This window comes from Lepisosteus oculatus, chromosome 13, assembly GCF_040954835.1.
Source record: "Lepisosteus oculatus isolate fLepOcu1 chromosome 13, fLepOcu1.hap2, whole genome shotgun sequence".
In the NCBI taxonomy this organism is placed as follows: Eukaryota; Metazoa; Chordata; class Actinopteri; order Semionotiformes; family Lepisosteidae; genus Lepisosteus; species Lepisosteus oculatus.
In genome coordinates, this window is record NC_090708.1 from 8,248,029 (window position 1) to 8,269,702 (window position 21,674).

General features: G+C 38.3%; 2 protein-coding genes across 3 annotated transcripts; both read right to left on the reverse strand.

Moving 5' to 3' along the window:
• Nucleotides 1-581: 581 nt before the first annotated feature.
• lpar5b (lysophosphatidic acid receptor 5b) lies at nt 582-3,265 on the reverse strand. Its single transcript, XM_015361027.2, has one exon. It carries the CDS (start codon nt 3,135-3,137, stop codon nt 2,241-2,243), a length of 897 nt encoding a protein of 298 aa, XP_015216513.2. The 5' UTR covers nt 3,138-3,265; the 3' UTR covers nt 582-2,240.
• A 6,383-nt stretch (nt 3,266-9,648) lies between these two features.
• Nucleotides 9,649-13,720, reverse strand: gpr55a (G protein-coupled receptor 55a). 2 transcript variants are annotated; one of them, XM_006637630.3, is made up of 2 exons: nt 13,557-13,720; nt 9,649-10,836 (listed from the first exon to the last, which is right to left on the reverse strand). In XM_006637630.3, the coding sequence occupies exons 1-2, from the start codon at nt 13,559-13,561 to the stop codon at nt 9,900-9,902; spliced, it is 942 nt and encodes a 313-aa protein (XP_006637693.2). In that variant the 5' UTR covers nt 13,562-13,720; the 3' UTR covers nt 9,649-9,899. The 2 variants fall into 2 exon arrangements, with proteins under 2 accessions (XP_006637693.2, XP_015216510.1); XM_015361024.2 differs by having other exon boundaries at nt 9,649-10,841.
• Between the last annotated feature and the right edge of the window lie 7,954 nt (nt 13,721-21,674).

A 21,674-nucleotide genomic window follows, 5' to 3' on the forward strand; every position in this document is an offset into this window, starting at 1 on the left:
TCTGGTGATGCTTTATGAAAGCATTGTACACTTAATGGGCTTTTGTTTTAAAAATATAAAAAAACGTCCATAATAGCCTGTTAGCCTCACTCATCTCAAAATGTGACCCACATTAATTCTGAGCATTATTGTTAAATCTATTTTCATATCCTGTTACATTTACTATCTAGACAAATTCACAAATTTGATTTGTGCAATTTCCGTTGCATGATTTGTTATTTCCTGCCTTGGTGCAGCAGTTTGGAGAAGCTGCATTTGAAACTACAAACTACTCCGATTGCTCTAGTAGAATCTCCAGCTGGACAAATGTGAATGTATTTTCGATAAAAGCCCATTAGCGCTGTAGCTGTATACACTTATAAATCTTTAAGAGAAAAAAAGGGATCCACTGTGAAGGTCTAAGTTAGGGTTACAAAAATATGAAATATCAGGATCTGTCTGAATGAATTATTCAATACGTAATATAAATGATCATTATCCCCAACTTTCCGAAGATGCCAGTAAATACCTGAATGGTTGATATAGTTAGAGGCATATGAATTATTTGTTCTCAGGCACAACTTTGGTGAAAAGAGGCACACTTGGTTACACAAATATTTATTAACAATAACAGTGACACACACTACACTACACACAACATAAACATACAACACACAAATTACAATGTATACAGTATATACAGACAAGGCATTTTAAGCTGCCTTTTAAACTAAATGCTATACAATCTACAGTTAAACTTCACAGCACAGATACTGCCCTGGTTAAAGTCACTAATGGCTTCTTCTGGTTTCTGATTCTGGTTCTGTTCCTTTTCTTATTCTTTTTGACCTCAGTTACTGATACTGCTCTTCAATGTCACAGTGATTGTTGTCACTTTGTCTCTTTTGCTGAGTTTGGCTAGAAAACTGGACTTTGTTAAGTTTGGTGTTTCTCAGGGCAGAATTAGGCAATGATATGTGTATATATATGATATATGATATGTACAACATGTTGTCAAAACATCAACTGTTGCTGAAATCTAGTCAAAACTTAAGTTTTTTTCTTATATTGACTACTGAAACACCCTACTCACTAGGGTATCTAAATCCACATTTAACAAACTACAATATGTTCGGCAGCCAGAATCCTGACCAGGTCTAGGATTCACTAGATTCCTGTCATGTTTCATGTCAATCTCAATATCCTGATGCTCACATACAATGCTCTGTATGGCTTGGCACCTCAGTACCTGTCTGAGTTACTATTGTCCTACTCCCCACCTCTCAATCTTTGCTCATCAAATTCTGGTCTCCTGACATCAGAGAGTCACCTTCCCTCAGCTCTTTTGAATTCAGACTCAAAACCTTCTTTTTTAGAAGGGCTTTTATTTAACTGTTTTTTTGATCCCCTTGGAATTCCTATTTTTTCCATACCCCAATCTACTATCTCCTCTTAATGTGTTTTTTACTTTGTTATTGTTCTGTAAAGTGCTTTAAGAGGCACTTTCAGAGGCAATATATATATATACAGTATAATAAAGTTTATTATTATTAATATTAATATGACAGACCCTTACCTCTCAGCCCACCACCCCTTGAATTGGAAATGAATACACTGCAAGGTGTTACACAATTTATCTTTGTCACCTACCTCTACCTGTAACGATATATAAAGATATCCTTAAGCAATAGATATATATTAGTAGAAGTAGCACTAGTAGCACAGATGCATACAAAAATATACTGAATCTCAAATTCTTGACTCATGCATTTGCATTTTTTAATTTAAAGAATAATAGAATGCTGTTACAAGCATGTTTTTTTTTACCAAAAATGTTTTAATGGAACATGTAATGCACTTTAAGCTGCACATAAGCTAAATCATCCAGTCAAAGACAAATATAAATTAATTTAATGTGATCTTGATCTTCTATCATTTCAAGGCAATTTTATTAAGCAAATGGAAGTCAGTTATAAAGTTATATCCACATAGCAAAATAATTTTACAATAAATGTGAACATTTGAAGTGAGGAAAAGTATACATTTCACAAGTATTTTTGTCAGTAAAAAAGTTATTTGGAAATAAAGAATCCTAAATCATACTATGTAGTCTATGTATCTGCATATTGAAAATGAAAAAATTGCACACATAAAGCCTGCCTTGTTTTGCATTCTTTTTAGTCATTTGAAATTAAAGAAGTCTAACTAAACGTACAGAATCATTCATTTGTCTCAAGTAGCTGTGTGTAGTATATGAATCTTCACATGTCATCTTGAGTGCGAGTTGTGTCCATCTCCACACTTTCTTTCTTTTCCCAGAAAGACTCTAGAGAGAAATAATAGATGACTGGATCTAGACAGAAGTTGATACTGGTAAAGCATGTTACAAACCTCAAAGTCAATCTGCTGACAGTGCCTTGATAGAAAGCTAAAAACAGTACAATGCTAAATGGTGCAAAAAATACAGCAAACATGAAGACGTTCAGAAAAAACATCCACATAAGCTTCTTCTTCTCAGCCAGGAGCTGACCAGTCAGTGTCTTGTGCAGAGTTTTCAAAACCATCACTGTGCAGAATACGTTACATATAAGCAGAAGAAATACAAAAATGGCTAATACCAAAGGCATTGGTGATATATTTGTTTTGTTCTGCGCCGAATGGCTCTCAAAACAACCACAATTTTTAGCCAGTCTTTTATAGTGTTTTTTTGCCCAGATGGCGATAAGGATCATGGTGAAAACCCAGACTGCTAAGCATGCCGTGCCAGCTATCCTCACAGTGCGAATTGCCCGGGACCTCAGAGGATAAACCACAGCCAGGAAGCGATCCACGCTGATCAGGGTAATGAAGAAAGCGCTGGAATAAATATTAGATCGGAACAACATCTCGCTGATCGTACACATGACTTTTCCAAAGGGCCATTTCGAAGTGGCATAGTAATAGATCCTCAGAGGCAAAGACAGGACAAAGAGAAGGTCAGCAGTAGCCAGATTGGTCATGAAAACAGCAGGCGGAGACCTCATCCCATGTCTCCTCAAGAAAATCCAGAGAGAGATCCCGTTGAACGGCAGACCAATAACCATCACTCCAGTATAAACTGCAGTGAAAATGTATTGGTAAGGTGCTGTCCCATTCACACTGCAGGTCGTGTTGTTCATTTCTCTTGTCTTTCAAAATGGTTGTGCAAACGGCAAAGTTCAGACACAGCTGATGAATATGAAATAATGTCACTTCTTCCTTTTGCAGTGGTAAGTTTCTATTTGAGTACAAGCACACTACACTGCGGTACGTTATAACTACCTTCTTTTTCAGCTGCCAACCACTTCTGTTTGATGTTCTCAATGAGGAAAAAAAAATCCCAAACACCTTTTTTTAACCATCTGTGTTCAATTTTCTTTTTATACAAGAATTACTTGTGCTGTGCTATAAGAAAATTAGATTGGGTTTTATAAATTAATTTGAAAATTTATAACGTGATTTTACACAACACTGCCACCAATAAATTTAACTTCAGTTCAAGGATTTTATGCATTGTCATATGTTTCTCAACTGATGATTGTACACTAAATGCAAAACCATACACCTCTGCTTAGAAATGGAATCTATTTTTTTCACATTCTTGATGTTTACACTGCTTACATTACACGCTCATACCTGAAGAAGGCTGCACAAATGAAACGTTGTTTTCTTACTTCTCTTTTCAGCATGGAATAAACCTATTACTTGTTCCTTTGCAGCCTGTGCATGCTGAGACAGCTACCCACCTGAACAACCACTTACATTATACACATATGTAATATTATTGAGACAGCTCTTCATGAACACATCAGGAGAAATGTCCATCAAAATGTCATTCCCCATATTAAAGAATACATTAAATCTTTGACTGCAGAAAGAAGCCAAAAACACAGACTCCAAAGTTCCAACCAATAAAACTTGGAGAAAAGTAAAAAAGTAATTTTAATAAAATCCACATTCTTGCATGCAGTTCATGCAAAAATATAATGAAAAGTGTTACAACACAATGGGTATATAAATAAATCCACTTTGTTCAAATAAACCATTAGTTATCTTTGAAAAATTCTACAAAACATCCCATTCTGAGTCAAATCAAGGAGGAGCAGAACATTTCAAATTGTGGAAGAATTAGTTACTTGAAGTGCAGTCTGAAGCAGGCCGAAGTCTGAAATATCATTTCTAAAGGCGGAGTGGTGGCACTGTGGCTAAGGGTCTGTGCCTGTGGCTGGAAGGTTGCTGGTTTAAATCCTGCGGCTGACAGAGGAATCCTACTCTGTTGGGCCCCTAAGTAAGGCCCTTAACCCTAGCTTCTCCAGGGGTGCTGTATAAATGGCTGACCATGTGCTCTGACCCTAAGCTTCTGTGTGCCTGGGTGTCTCATGGAGAACAAGCTGGGGTATGCAAAAAAAGACAAATTCCTAATGCAAGAAATTGTATATGGCTAATAAAGTGATCTTATCTTAAATGTCCTTGTCTATGGCCCATTGCAGCTCAAAACCTGCCGAAGCTCAAATTCCAATTTTCTTGAAGAAATACTTGGATGTGATCCTTGGATCGATCACCTGCTAGCAACCAAACAGGGAAGGGAAGAAAAACCCTGCTCTTCTGAGCGCCTGGGGGGGACTGGACACCCCCAGTTTCAGAGCCAGGACAGGCAAAAAGCGACTTGGACTAAAGCAAGTGGAAGGGCTTGGAGGGACTCTTTTAGTGTACAAATCCAGCCCCACAATCACTTGCAGAATGAATTGATTGGGAACAGACGATTGCCCTTCAAGACATTTTTTATTTGATAGAGATTTCATATTTAAAGTTGTACTCATTGAAAGAATTGTACACTTTGGGGAAATAAAGTTTATTTTGTTAAAACATTAGAAAATCTATAACTTAAGAAGTTCAGAAAAGAGCTCAGAGACTTGTTGATAAGGGCCCTTTCCGAAACTTTTATTGCCAATCTCAAGGAGTGATTTATATTGTGTTGTGAGACATTTTTTTTAACTTTTGTGAGATTTTGTTTTGCAGTAAAACAGGTTGGATGTTATGGATTAATTGGGTGGTTTTTGTTGGGTACAGATTATAGTTAACTCAACTATCTTTCCAGTTCACCACTGGACAGTAGACACATGATAGCGGACGTACTTTTTAATTATTCTTTTCAGACAATTAAACATTTGAATGTGGTCTACACATACTTAAACATTTTCCAGGGAGTCCAGGGGTACAGCACCTTCTTCAGTGACACAAGCAGCAATATTTGTGAATGAGGCAAACAACAAAAATTATTTTTGTACCGTCAGATCTTATTTTTTACGGTGGTCTTTTCCCAATGTTCAGTGTTGGTTATTGATGAAATATTATTGTAGGGCCACGTGGGGCTGGGAGACAGTCTCTTCCCTTCGTGTGTGTGCTAGTTTAGGTCTAGCGCTGTAAGCCCCTGTCGCTGTGTGTGTACCTTTCTCTGGTGTGAGTTAACAAATGTGTTGTTCAACCCCATTCCCTGAGTCCCATGCCTGTTCCATTCCTCGCTGAACCCGAATTCGTCTACATTATCAATTTGTGCTTATGACCCATCACGTTATTTATGTTATGTTATTACATGTTACTGTTATTGCTATTATGTAACTGTCTATTGTCTTATCTTCTGTCCTATTTATATCCTGCACCTGAGTGACTAATGAGAAACACTTTTCATTATACTATGCACCTGTGTAAGTTTAATGATAATAAAGTTGAATTGAATTGAATGTCTTGAGACCAAGAATCAGATTAAAACAGTAACGTGGAATTCACAGGCAGATACCTCAGAGAGAAAACAGTTTCAGAGCAGTAATGATAACTCGGTGTAACAGAGCAGCGGGATCAGCGTCAGTGACAAAACTGGGTTAGGTCACTAGAGGCGGCTTATGTGAATATATAATTTTGCACTATGGTATTGGGGGATCAGTTTCATCTGTTCATCTGTGTGAACTGGTTTGTAAACAGTGGTTCTCAAATTGTGTTCTGTGTGAGTTCTCACATAGAAAAATAAAAATTCGCTATTAATAAAAAAATGTGTTACGAAACATTAAGCATATCTTCTGAAACGTCATCTTCAAATTAACTCTGGATAAATTTCTGTACTTTCGCTGCTTGAGCCAGAAGGCTCCTCAAAGGTGTCGGATGAAATTTCCTCTTCTGCTCTTCTATCTTGTTTGTAGATAAAAATGTTTGCCATTTCGCTACCCGGCAGCTCTCAAGACTCTAGTAATGAGAGAAAATGGCGTGTTACTAGGTAGAAAGATCGCTTAGAAATTGCTGCAACCACGAGAGAAAAAAAATGTGAAAAACAATTAAAAGACTTTGCGACTTCACGTCACAAGAAGCTGAGAAGTTCAATGACCTGATTTCAGCCTCTTCCGTACAAACAGCTTTTAATGAAGTGCAGTTTGCAGTGTTTTGGAGCAGCACCAAAAACGAATATCCAGTATTATCAGAGAAGCTCTTGCTGTTCTTTGTGACCACTTATCTGTGTGAAACCGGATTTTCGTCGTACGTGTCCACAAAAACAAAGTATCGCAACAGTTTGGATGCGGAGTCGAACAGGAGACTGCAACTCACATCCATAACTCCAAATATAAAAGAAATGTAGAAATAGGAGGTAAACTCACTCATCACACCAAGATTGTTCTGTTTCTGCGGGTTTAGTAAGGTAAATTGGTTGATTAAACATGATCAGTACATGTTCAGGTGGGTAGCTGCGTCAGCATGCGTAGGTTGCAAAGGAACAAGTTATAGGTTTATTCCATGCTGAAGGTTTATTCCACGGCCGAAACGTTGTGTTCTCTTTCATCTTTTTTTCAGCATGGAATAAACCTATAACTTGTTCCAGTACATCAGTACATTGCTGTCTCGCTTTGTTTTAGTCATTTTGCTGCCAACCTTTCCTATTTGCGCAGGGTTCGACCACATAAAGTGTCGTCTGTTTCTGTAAATCTATTAGTTTTTTTTCCTTTGTTAACAATGCAAAAAAAAATAAAAGTTTTCAAATCAGAAGGAAAGCCTTCGAGTTTTCTTCTAATTTGGTCGAACCGGCTGTTAGAACTTTGATTCTTTTATTCTCAACGAGTATTTCAGTGATTAAGCTTTATTGAACTGTAGGTGTGCTAATCGTAGAAAGGTTATCATGTGATGAATCCATCCGTTTTCACTTCCGCATTTCCTGGTGAGGGTCGTGGTGAAGCCGCAAGCAACGACTGCAAGGCAGGGTACCCCCTGGAGAGGGCGCCATTCCATCACAGGGCAAGTGCAAGCTAATCATACACATGGGGACAATTTGGAGGCCACAGTAAGGGCTGAGGGGGGAAATTTGGCCCAGACACCGGGATACCTCCCTACTCTTCTCGAGAAATGCCTGGGGATCTTTAATGACCAATGAGAGTCAGAACCTTGGTTTAACGTCTCATCCAAAAGACAGCGCCCACTACAGTATAAGATAAGATCACTTTATTAGCCATATACAATTTCTTGCATTAGGAATTCATCTTTTCGCATACCCCAGCTTGCTCTCCATGAGACACACAGACAGGGAGAGAAGCTTGGGATCAGAGCGCAGGGTCAGCTATTGTACAGCGCCCCTGGAGCAGCTGGGTTTAAGGGCCTTGCTCAGGAGCCCAACAGAGTACGATTCCTCTGCAGGCCGCGGGATTTGAACTGGCAACCTTCTAGCCACAGGCACAGATCCTTGGCCACAGAGCCACTGCTTCACACCATTAGTATAGTGTCCCTGTCAGTATACATATTGCATTAGGACCCACACAGACCGAAGGGTGGGCACCCCCCGCTTGTCCCACTAGCACTACTTCGAGCAACAACCACAGGTTTTCCCAGGAGGTCTCCAACCAGGTACTGACTAGGCTCAGCTCTGCTTAGCTTCAATGGGTTGTTGATATGGCTGCTAGCTGAAATAAACTCAATGGACTCATACGATGGTTACAGTTAAAACAAAAGCAATCGATAGTTTCTTCCTTAATAATTGGCTAAATTGCCTCTGAATAGCAGTCCTTGAATGCTTTTTGCAGAACACCACCATAGCTAATCCTGAAAAGTAAGAAAAATGTTGCTGGGGATCCACGACATTATCTTAGAAAGAAAAGGGTTCTGTCATCGAAAAAGTTTGAGAACCACGGCTCTAAAGGTTCAGGAGCCGGACGGAGGTTGTCTACGCAGGTTTGGGCTAGACCCTCGCAGTCAGGCTTAACAGTGAGAAAATAATTGCAACATCTGGGTATTACAGGAAGGTTTGGGATTTCAGGGCGTGGTGCCTGGAAGTAGGGAGACGCCTAGAACGAACAGAGACATCATGGAGCAGAGGGGTTTCTTGTGAAAGCAGGGAAGCAGGGAAAGTTCCCGAAGAGTAGCAGCCTCTGTCGTTTACAGGCAGCCCGCCTGTAAATTAAGAAAAAAGGAAGTACAGTAGGGCGGGCAAACAGGAAAGACCAAGTCTAGGGTCTGGCTTGCACTGCTGTTCCCCGAAAGGGACGAGAAAAAGGCGTGCGAGCGACTGACCGAGTTGTGGTTGGGGATGATTATTTGCAACAGCACGCAGACTAGGTATTTGAGTCACACTTCGCATTATACAGCACACAGGAGCTTTAGAGAAAGTGCACAGAAGACCAGTTATAAATGCATCTGACTACAGCAGTAATGTCATGCAACAGAGATAGTATAGGCCTGCAAAATGAGACACAATTAAAGAGTTTACTTTGTTTTTTTTTACCAAAGTAAAGCTGACAGTTTACTCAGTTTCTCACCGTGAATAGGTCAGTCCTATTCTTGGAAAACAGCAATCCTGATGCTCCCACACACAGCTGGGTGAACGACAGAGCCCAGGGGTACACAACTTTTGCAGTGATACAAACAGCAGTATTTGTGAATGGGATTTAAACATCGTGAGTCCTGAGCCCTAGAACAACTACTTCTGTAAGCTACACATCTTCCAGAGACAGAGCCAGAGCCATAATGGAAAAGTAGTAAAATAATTTAGAAATCTCCCTGGAAATGTATTTTTTAACAGAAAAGCGTGTGACACTGGGCCAGACAGATATTTCTTATCTGCTCCAATTCAAATGAGGTCAATGATTATGGCTATGTAGTGTTAATTTCTGTAACAAGGAACATCCCTGTTTCATGTTCCTATACAAATTAAATAAAATAGTTTAAACATAAATAACCCCTTTTCACCAAGAATTTTAATTTAGGTTTTTCATTGAGGACCTGAGAAGAGCTATTCTGGTAAAATAGAATTTTCTGGTAACAAATTCTATACTTATAGAACAGTATTTTCCTTTTTCAGCAAATCTTGGTTTTACATGTTCTAAAATAATAAGTTAAATGGAAATTGCCTGCCAAGGTAGTTTGTGATGCAAGACGTTTTAGTGTGAATGGACCTTCAGATTTTTGTTCCTCCCTGCTCTGCTTATTCGGCAAAAAGGAAGTGGGCTGCATTGTTTCAAGTTGTATTTAAGGATGCGTAACAAATGATTTGTGAGAAGTGTTGTGGAGTTATGGTTACACAACGGGAAACAAAACATGTTTAAATGAAAAGCCCATTAATGTACTTTTAATCAGCATCATACCTTAAACACAGCAGTTAGGAAGCACAGACTGTAGATGAGACCGGTGAGAAAATACCCTTTATTGTTCTTTTTCTCATTTTTCACTGCTGCTGTTTTTTGCATTCATGCACTGTCATGTTCAAATCCACACACAATCGTCTTCATTGTAAAATGTCAGTTATCACTTTAGTGGAAAAATAAGAATCTGTGGCATCATTCCATTATTTGGATTTGCCACCGTTAGTTTATCTAGTAGCCAAACAAATGTAGTCTTTGGTCTGTCCTTAATAGTTGTCCTTAACCACTGTGGGCTTATCTGGTAGTTTGTGCAATGACAGTAGGAATGTTTTCTGACTTCTTCATGCATTGTTGTTCCTGTTCATTTGCCTGTTTAGCAGATATCCAGTTCTCTTTAAAAATAAAGTAATAGCATATTGCATCAAATAGGCAGTTGATGCTTGTTAGACAAATGCTAAGGTGAACGAAGTCCCGGAGAGGTTGAATCGATTCTGTAACTTTCTTCTTTGCAATGAAATACACAAGTGCTGCAATATGATATGGTGTGAAACATACCAAGAACGTCACAAGGTTAGAGAGAACAATTTTAACTGATTTGTTATTCTTTAATGTCTGGACCTCTGCTTTCCTTTTCCTCATTGTTCTTAAAGTTCTGATGACCTGGATCGAACAGAAGATCATGATGAGGGCACTGGCAGTGTACACGGTCTCCATCACGACCACTATGTGTACTTTTTCCCAGGTTCTATTTGAAAAACCTCGGAAACAGTAGGTGGCGTTCTTTTCGTGAAGGTTGTATACTTCCACGCTAGCTCCAAAAATGACAATCCATATTGTGAAACAGGCGACGGCAGCCTTTTGAGGTGAACGGAGGGTTTTTGCCAGGAAAGGATGTCTTAAGGCGATGTAGCGATCAACTGAAATGCATGTTATGAGCAGAATGCTCCCGTACATGTTCACATAGAGCAGGCTCTCCAAGAACGAGCACAGGGTGTTCCCCAGTACCCAGTTGTATTTGTAAGAATGGATCTTAAAAGGCAGGGAGAATAGCAAAAAGGAGTCATTTAAAATGAGATTTGCCAGATAAACTGTGGATTCCGTGCATTTTCGTATTTTAAAAAGCAGAATCCAAAGTGCAGATAGATTGAATACAAGGCCTACAACAAATGTTGGGATGTAGACTATCCATTGGATCCAGCACACCAAGCTGCACTCTTCATTGCCAGACATTCTGTGCTGAAAGAGAAAACATTCACGTGAGAGCTCCTAGAGCAAACATTGGTAACATAATAATAATAATAAATAATTGCTTACACTTATATAGTGCTTTTCTGGACACTCCACTCAAAGAGCTTTACAGATAATGGGGACTCCCCTCCACCACCACCAATGTGCAGCCCCACCTGGATGATGCGACGGCAGCCATAGTGCTCACAACACACCAGTTATCAGTGGGGAGAAGAGCAGAGTAATGTAGCCAATTCATAGATGGGGATTATTAGGAGGCCATGATTGGTAAGGGCCAATGGGAAATTTGGCCAGGACGCCGGGGTAACACCCGTACTCTTTTCAAGAAACGCCCTGGGATTTTTAATGACCACAGAGAGTCAGGACCTCAGTTTTACATCTCATCTGAAGTACGGCGCCTGTTCAAAGTATAGTGTCCCCGTCACTATACTGGGGCATTAGGACCCACGTGGAGTGTGGGGTGAGCGCCCCCTGCTGGCCTCACTAACACCTCTTCCAGCAGCAACCTTAGTTTTTCCCAGGAGGTCTCCTATCCAGGTACTGACCAGGCTCACACCCGCTGAGCTTCAGTGGGCTGCCAGCTGTGAGTTGCAGAGTGACATGGCCGATGGCAGTACTTTAACTGAGTGTCCAAGGGTATCTTCTTACAGGGATGGCTTTAGGGCAAATTATGCCCAGCGAAAACTACACCCATGATGATAGCCATGGGCTGCTGTGGGTAGTGTCCTACAAAAATTCTACAAGGTCCTACAAGTCCTACAAGGAAAACAAAAATTCAACTTTGGGAAAACTACATCTCCTAAAAAACGTTTTTTTTTTACATCTGATTTTTTTTACTGTTGCACTCCTCTTCGCCAGCCCTTTTTTTTAATATGTAAGCCGTTGTTAACTGAGTTGAACACATATCCTTTCCTTTGCCCCAACCATTCTCCCATTCTGACGTATGCATTTGCACTCCAACTCTTTTCATTTTTAATTGAATTTTTTTTCTTTGAATGCACTCTTTGTCATGGTGCTCTGGTGGGGGAGCTGCCCACCTGTAAAGCTGGCCCTGAACGCGTGGCTGGACAGGGATTGTTCAGGCTGGCCCCAGTCACAGTGCACCCGTTCCTACATTAATCAAGTTTAATGTGTGGAAATCCTCATAGGCCATTTATCAAGTGGATAAGATCTTCCTCAATGAGCAGTGTGTCACTTATTGTTAATTATTCAGAAATGTCTACATGTACAAGTGATGTTCTGACTGTGAGTGATGTCCTTCTGAGCCTGGTTGACATGTGAAACTCTTCACAGGTGTCTGCTAGTTTGTGGAAATACAGACACATATGACCTTGTTTAGAAAGAGAGAAAGATATCTCAGAGTTAAAAGTAGGAAATGTGGAGCCAATGAAAGGAAAAAGGCTAATATGTTACGATAACATTTCAGTAGTTCTATGTATTTTATGTGGCCCAGAAGATCATCGGCGGTGGTCTCACAGAGATTAAACAGCTCTATGAGGACCGCTGCCATGGTTGAATTCTGGACATCACAAAGGACAGTCACCATCCCGGGCATGAACTCTTCAGACCATATGGACACTTGCCACCAGATTCTTTAATAGCTTCTGCTCTCAAGCAGTGTGATTAGCAAACACATTTGGCCATGCTCATCGGACCACACCTACACCATCTACCTCATTATAATTGTATTTATTGCACATCTGCAGTCATTGTTTACATTTCTGCATTGTTTAGACCCGAACTGTCTACTTGTTTACTTGTACATTGTCTACTTTCTGTCAGTAAGAATTCCATTGTACCAGTACATGCACCGGTTACATATGGCAATAGAGTTCAAGTTCAAATTCCAGTTAAATAGTATTAGCTCAGGGAACACAGAAAATAAGAACACAAGAAGCGTTACCCTTAAGAAGAGGTCATTCAGTCCTTCAGGTTTACTGGGTTGCTAGTAGCTAATTGATCAAAGATCTCACTCTACTGTCTCATTAAGGAAGCTAGGGTATCAGATTCAATAACTTGGCTGGGTATCTTGTTCCAGCTATATATCACACAATTGTTTGACTTCCATTAATGCTACCTCATAATGTCTAGAAGATATTCTAAATCTTTGTAATAAGTAGCTCTTCAAGCATTGCTATTATGTGATCAGCAAATTATTTTCTTCCAACCAAACAACATACTGTAGATGCTTATTTGTAATTTCTTAAATATCTCTTCTCCACATCTTTTCAGTAACACATTTGTCCCAATAACGCTGGAGAATGCACAATATAATATAATCTTTACTTAGAAATGCCTCATCACGAAATCTTAATTTTAGAACTAGCTTATTAATTAACATTGTTGGCCTTTTCTCCTTTTTAAAAATATCGTTTCTAAGCCCCACACAGTGCACATTATGGCACACTTTAATTTGATGGAAGTCTTCCATTTGTTGATTAACTTCACAAACCACTCAAGTTACTTCTAACTCCCTATACACTAAAGTACAAGTACAATGAGACATTTGCAAACTTTGTAAACCTTTACATTCTTTGTATGGTTTTGTGTAATTGACTACTTGCTCTTTAACCTTTCAAGCTGATTTAATGAACATACTTGAATTTTTAAAAAGAAATGGATACAGAAAATACCTTAAGTCTGAGACATCATATTTAATTTATTCTAAAATCAAATAGATTTCAATGTGAAATATTTACTTACTTCATAGAAGTGTAGACAGGCTTGCAGTTCTAAAACAGATACCAGTCCTTGCAGAAAGGCATATTGAGAAAAACACACACACAAGTGTAAATTGTTTTCAGTTACGTAAATTCAACATTGCAAGTTCAACTTCCTTCTGTTAAAGATAAATGTGCTACTGCAACATGATATGCAAACATAATGATATGCAAAGCTTTTTTCTGTGGTTTTGGTTCTGCTTCAAGGTTTCACATCTCTGCTTTTATACGTACCAAAGGTTACAACATGCATTCATTTTTTGAAAGAGCTTGCAGAGGTGATGAATAGAAACATGGTTTCTATTCTCATCAAACGGTATTTTAAGTAAATGCAACATGCAGGACCATCACTATTTTTAGAAATATGCATGCATAGAAGGTGAACATTACTTAGCCCAGCTTTACTAATGTAGCAATTCAGTGAGACATTTCTCTTAAACAGGTAAGATAGCACACAAATTTACATCTCTGAGCTTTTTTCAAAAAGAAAAGAAGTCTCTTGAATCAATGAGGTAGCTAGCAGATGTATAAAAATTACCCTTAATCAATACTTTCTTTTTCTAATACATTTGTTTCATCTACCTCACCTTTCATCTACCTTACAGACTTCATTAGCATGTTTGCATTGTCTGACCAAGCAACAATGGCAACATTGAGCCCATAATTCACTGCAACCTAAGGTATGGTTAACAGTAGACCTGAAAGCTACCCATGCTGCAAAGCACGTGTTTTGATGTCCCTAGTTCTTCAAAAATGTTACTGTGATTAAACTACAGTAATTAAGTCAAATTACTTTGGATGTAACAGACAGAAGGAATGTATAGATTAGCAAACTGGAACTTGTGTTTCTCTCAAAGTCATTTTTCGGTCTGAAAGGCTGAAAAATAAGAAAAAAAATGACCTATCTCATGTAATTTTCAAAAAGCAAATAATAGTTTTCCTAAAGGAAAATGCTTATGGTCTTTCAAACCGGTCAATCGCTTGAATGATAAATGAAATTCATCAAAAGGATGTCTTATATGATGAACTTTGATGAAGATATCGTGGATATCTTCATCCATGCTTATTTTTTTGGGGAAAGTGCCGTGATACATACATAATGGAATGAATCATTGTCTTTCTCCTAGTATTAGAATATACTGTATGTCTTCTGTTTTGTTTGTAAGGGGACAACTGAATTACTGTAGAGCTTTGACTATAAGTAAGACTATAAATATTATTTGCCTGAACTGAAGGTAATGACTCTTCTTGAGATGGCAAAAAGACAAAAATACAGACAGGTCGATGTTTAGCTCTTTCACAAGCAGTTCTGAGCGCTGAAAAGTATTTCATGCAAGTAGACTGGGTATACTTTTGCAAGTCATTTGGTTTTCTCTTCCTTTTTTTCTCAGCCAATAGCTCAACAACTATTATAAAAGCTTAATATTATGAATTTGTCAAAACATTTTCACAGATTTTAAAGATTTAACCATTGATTTGATAATGGTGTTTTGTGTTTTTCCTTCTTTGCCTTCATTGTGCTCTACACACTGTGCCCAGGGATACAGTGAGAAAAATGTGTAGAGAACGTTTAGTGATATCCCCATTCCCATTACAGTCTGGTGTAGCAAAGCACTGTGAAGACCTATTAATAACCTATCAAAAACCTTTGCTATTGGGAAAGCTAACCAAAATTGCAGAATGTCTCTGATAAGTTCACCCTTTAAAACTTTCATAAGGGCATGGATGACATTGCTCTGCATTACTTTTTTCCCTTTATTACTGTTTGTTGTCTCTTCTTACAAGCTATAACAAGAAAGTAATATTGCAGTGCATGCTCTAGGCAACAGTTGTATTCGTCCAATAAGGACAGTAGAGTCTAGGTTAGTGCATGCTTAAGGCATGGGACCTCAGTGCACTCGGTGAATAGTTCCATTGCATTTTCGTAAGTGTGCATGTACCCACTTGATGCTTTGCCCTGCTGTTGTTTTTATTTCCACGAAGGTGTGAGGGCATGAGACCCTGCAGGAAACAGGTGTTTTGAGAACATATGTGACAAGTGGATTTCCTGTTCATAAGGTCTTGTGGCTTAGCCAGATTTAGCCAGATAATAATAATAATAATAATAATAATAATAATAATAATAATAATAATAATAATAATAATAATTATTATTATTATTATTATTATTATTATTATTATTATGTTATACTGAAAAGCCTGAACTTACAGTATGTTCTGAAGGTATGCATTAAATTATTTTTTTCTCCAAAAGTCCCTCAAATTTCCTTCTATCGGTATCGGAAATTCCAACTATCCGTATGACTAAAGATCCCATTAAAACACTTCTCAGAATACTGTGTTAGAGCTGATTGGGTTCATTGAAGAAGAAAAGCATTGCATGTTGGCATATGTCCATGAAAGATGTCACACAGTTTTATGATCTCTGATGCATTTCTTTTCTGAGCTGTCGTATTTTAAGCAAAACAGCTCTTCTCAAAAACAACGACTATGATGCATTCATAAGAAATGTCCCCTGTCACCTTCATTTACAGCCAACACTGATGTGACATATGGAGCTTCAGAAATATTGGAGCAAGACGGAAATGTGCCTTTTAAGCCTTAGAAAAGGAATAGGGCAAAATAGCAGTCAATATTGATTTAGAACAAAGGACCAAATCATATAATTCACTAAATACGTTTACTGAAAATTATTTAATTCTATTTAAATTAAATTAGTTTAAATTAATTTATTCAGTTTGAGCAGATGACCTAAACAAACATGGACATGAACATGGACGTTTAAGTTCCACCTTTATCACATAACAGATGGTCTGTCTACCTGTCAAAAAACCGTGATGCCAAACACAGCAAGCCCCCCCCCCCAAGGAAACTACAGTATGTCTATGTTTTCACAGTTAGTTGGGAAACACTGGCCTGTCGTGGAATCATAGAGTTTGTCAAGGGTAGTAACTTCCTGTTTACTCATATAAGAGACTAAGCTCATTCTCATTTGAAAATTTCTGGAGGAAGCTGCACTGTAGATGTTGTGGGAGTTTTGAGAGATGGCAATCGTAGGAAACATACTGTAGGTTAGAGATGGCAATCACAAAACGTAGGTTAAGTACCATATTCTGTGCAGGTGGTGTTGCTGCTTCAGAGGTTATCTCATGGATCCTGTAGTCCAGCTCCGACCCCGTGCCCAGTTTTACCAAATGTATTCACTGTGCTGCAGTGTGCACTTTCAGCCTTGGCATAATTGTGAAGGGAGGAGAGATAGAAAAATGAGACATGAAGCCAAATAAGATCGATATTCTACATTGATCAAGAGACAGGGGGGCACAGTGGCACGGTGGTTAGCACTTGCAGCACCTTGCAGTGCTGGGACCCTTGGTTCAATACTGGACCTGTGGATCTGTCTGTGTGGAGTTTGTATGTTGTCCCCATGTCTGCATGGGTTCCATCTAGGCAGTCTGGTTTCCTCCCGCAGTCCAAAGACATATTGGTAAGTTAATTGGCTTCTGGGAAAATTTGTGTATGTTGGCGTCTGTCTGCTCTGTGGTGTACGTGTGTCATATCCAGGGTGTATTCTGCCTTGTGCCCATTGCTTGCCAGGATAGGCTCCAGTTCCCTGTGACACTGATTTGGATAAAGTGGTTGAAAAATGGATGGATAAATATATGGTTTGTCAGGGCTTTGGATTTGCTTGTTTCCCTAATAAGATGCAACTTTGGTTTGCTTAGCTTTTCGTGCATCACATTGATTTTCCATAAACATATTTTCAGGTATGCAAATCTTTCTTTGACTGCCACGTTACAGAACTGTCGTATATAAAGGGATTTTATGCAGCTCTGTAAACAAATTAATTCTAACACGCTGTATCTGAGGATAGATAAATCATCAAGCTAAATTTTAGCTGTTAGAAAACAACAAATACCAAATGTAACATTCAATTTCTTGTGAAAGTAATTTATTTGCTTTAGAGTACCAGCATCTTACCACAACCACAGCTGGCAGTCTAAGTTCGTATACAACAAAAGCGCCACTAGCCAAACTGTGTCAATGTGCAAAACACACAAAAAACAATCAAGCCATTTAAAATTAATTTGAAATTTACATTAACAAAACAACAAAACACTTACACGAAGACAGATTATCTACATCATGATTATACCATTAGGATATTCCAACCCCAAAATTAGCTTTAGGATAGAATGTTCTAAGAGGTTTACAAAATTTTTATTTACTTTAAATCTTTCATGTTTCTCACTGACCGAGCTACTCTGTAAGTAAATGGGATTAATTTAATAACAATTATAGTCTTGTACTTTTGTAACAACCTTACCCAACGATGCTGCGAAGTAGTTGTTACACGCTTTTCATCGTTGACGTTTTTGTTGCCACCAGAGGGCACTGATTGACTGCAAAATATTTCGTTATGTTCAACATCTAAATTGGGAAGAATGAGATTTTCGTTGAGCTTCGTTAGGCATAAGTTCAAGATCAAGTTTATTTGTCAGCCCAGCCATATACAAGTATACAGGGGAGCGAGATATCGTTCTCCAGGTCTACAGTGCAAATACAGACAGACACTGGCAGGACAATGCCATAGACCATGTAGACATTTCTGACAGGGTACAGGGTACATGAAGTGTAATGTGCATAGTGCAATTTACTTTACAGGATTGTGCAAAGAATACATCAGACAATATGCCTGACATTAGGCAAAAAAGAACTAGGTATACAGATTTGGAGGAGGTGCAGCAGGTACCAGGGTGTTGAGGAGCCTGACAGCCTGTGGAAAAAATCTGTCATGGAGCCTGGTGGAACTTGCCCGTATACTGCGATATATTTTACCAGATGGTAGGAGGGCAAAGAGGTTGCAGGAGGGGTGGGAGGGATCTTCCACATAACACAAAACATTAAGAAGTCCTTGATTAGTACTATACTTAAAATACTTTTTATTACAACATCCCATTGGAACTAAAATTGGAAATGACAATTAAAATGAAAAATGAATCTTTAAAATAATTACTCACTACTAAGACACCAAATGGCTTACGAAACGTTGAACTTGTGCTCAAGAGCTCTAAAGCTGGAATAGTGAACACATTTCCAAAGAATACTAAAATGATTCCCAAGTCTCTTTCAATAGTTTCCCATTCCAAATCACAATACCACACTGTATGCTATCTATTCTGTTCATTTTTTTATTTTTCCTTATTTTGTATGATTACTTCTGCTTTTGAAATATTAGGGATTATAAGTAGTTGATCCAGAAGTTTTGAAAAGGTGATTTAAATTGCTTTTAAAGGATGTGAATTGCAAGATAGAAAATCTTCAGTGATAAAACAAAATGTCCGAAAATGTCTCTCCTTCTGTAACTACTGCAGGGATTTTTATAAATGTTAGATACATATCTCCAGTATTTTGTAACCAGTTACCACTGTTATAAAATCAAAATGAAGTCTGACGGTGATGATAAGCATCCTGTTTTACAACTCCATTAGTTTCTTTTCTGGCTAAAACCACAAATCTTTCTTCAAGGACTATTCTTGCAAAACTTATCTAGAAATTACTGTTGCTGCTTAAGTATAAAAAACTGAAAAACTAATGAATTATACCTTCAAATGATTCATATTTTTGTTTTGTATAAAATTAAAATATCACGGCTCTTTTTCTTTCATTTCTTTGCATGTTTCCTTTTTTCTGTGATCTTTCGTTTTGCATTTCTCCGTGGTATGAATGCAATTTGTTTAAATTCTAAGACAGTAAGACAGTGAGGCTACAGTGAAACACTGCTTAGTTACTTGCAGCATTTATACCTGAAGTTAGAAAGGTTCTTTGACCTTGTAAAAATGATTGCAATTTCTGTGTTTGCAAAGAAACATTGCTGTGACTGATAGCCATGTTTTGTAATTAAGGTCAAATGTCATTTTCTGCATTCTGCAGGTGCTCAGATAATATTAAATTCAGCGCATTCGAAAGCAGCTTACTGTTAGTTACCTTTGTGACAGTAAAAATGAACGGCTGGTCTAGAATATTTAAAGTATGTCTTTTCTTTCCAGCATCTTAATTACAGTAGTCTGTAAAAGGTCTGAACAAAGCTCTGGGCCATGATCCTGTCTTGACTGGGCTTACATTGGGAGGTGTAAAAAAACACCTTACCCATGGCGTTTGCGAGTACCTCAGTATGACACATCAGATTTCGTTTGGTCATGAAGGGTTTCCTTTAACATCTAAAGTTAAGAAAGGGAGTTTTTTCCAGTCTCATTTGACAACAAAGTTTCATAAAATGTATTTCTTTACTTCTGTCCAAGATTCTTCTGCTTGTCACGACAGCTCATCACAGCAGAATAGTTGTGCTGCATTGCAATTTGACGTAGGGATTGGTGTGCCTATTGGGAAACACTGTTGATTTAGAGGACCTCTGTTAGTTGAGAAATTGCTGGGGGGTTTTTTTAGTCATCTTAAATGTGCCATCTTCTTCTTGCATGTGGTCGGGCGTTTCACTTAAGCAGTCAGTTGGTGAATTTGGTGAACCTCAGACAGTCTAGAGAAACAGTGGGGGACATCAGCTTCCTTAAAGGCTGTAAATGAGACATGCTTCCATCACAGGGATGGCTGTTTGGCTTTCTCCGCATTCACAAACCATGGTGGCTAAGATTCCAGATGTGCACATGGTTGTTCCGATGCCTAATGAATGGCTGAATCAATGTAACTCTTTTCTTTTTGCATATTTCAGAATTTAGCTACATGTTCATGTTATCGCATGGTGTCTTTACATTGTGCTTTGTTTTTAAACATTGTCACAAGATCTAGGGTACTGCAGCCATGCTGGATATTGATAAAAGCTGCAGAATGTACATTAATTATGGCTGCTTCTTTAGCTCATTAAGGGTAATTCTTTTTAGAGAATGAATAATCTACAAGCTCACACAAATACATAGAGTATATAAAGATCCTTGTTGAGTACAGTATATCTTCATTGATATGAAACCATAGGTGAAATGTAAGATCCACATTTTTATATACTTATGAACATTGTACCAATGGGCGTAACAATGTAGGATAGCCATTCTGGTACAGTTTCATAATCTGTGAATTAATCTGTAAACAATGTTACATCCAGGAATTAAATAATCTTGCTACATTTATTACTGTGCAGCTCCAAAATACTGCAATATCAAAACTATTCTTTGCCGGAAAACTAATTCTGAGACCGTTCTTTGTTGGAAAACTAATAAACAGTGTTTTTGTTGGACTGATTACAAACTGTACGTGCTCACAAGTAGTGTGTTTTACATAGAAATTTATGAAACACACAGCAGCTCAGAAAAGGAGAACAGAAAACCCACATGGTAGTTGCAGAGCACACTGAAATCAGGCTGGGCAAACAGAAAATAGTGGTGCAGAGAATTCAGCGTTTGTTAGCAACAGAGGCCTGTGCAGTTGATTCAGTGTAGGTGGAGCTCAGTGAGCGGAGTAGAGAGAGTATGGCAACTTGTTTTGGCATCCTGAAAAATACTGTCAACAAAAAGCGCTTTTTTACTTAAATTTGATGTTGGCAATTATTTTTATTGTCTGTCCACCCAGTTGGAGATTGCAAATTGTTTAAGACTCGACTTTTGGCTGGAAGTCCTGTACTACAACAGGGAAATTGCTGAGCCACTCTCTTGACACTGATTGGAGTAGTGATGTCTCTCTTACTGACTTTATTGCAAGCCTGTTACATACAGGCTTTGTAACACCTGACTTTGCAATTTAACCGCAATCTGACAAATGCCATGTTGACTAACACACACTCTGCCCTGCTTTGACAACTGTGTTTCACTACTTGGCCATTGGGTCACAGTCACACATCTCATGATCAGACTGGTGGACTATTTCAACCTACAATATACTTAAACCGCTACTTTCTTGGCTGAGCGTGACATAAAACACATTTTGTTTGAAGTACAAAAAGATTGCTGCTGTGGTATTTGATTTTATTAATACAGTATATTTCCACAGGCTTTTTGTAAACCAACAGTACTTATTGTATACCCACCTAAGGAGATTACAGTTGTTCTATAACAGATACATTGCAGTATAAGGACAATATTTTCTTATTCGCAGATAA

Excerpts from the sequence above, each read along its gene's own strand:
- lpar5b (XM_015361027.2), bottom strand. The coding sequence starts at position 3,137 with ATGAACAACACGACCTGCAGTGTGAATGGGACAGCACCTTACCAATAC.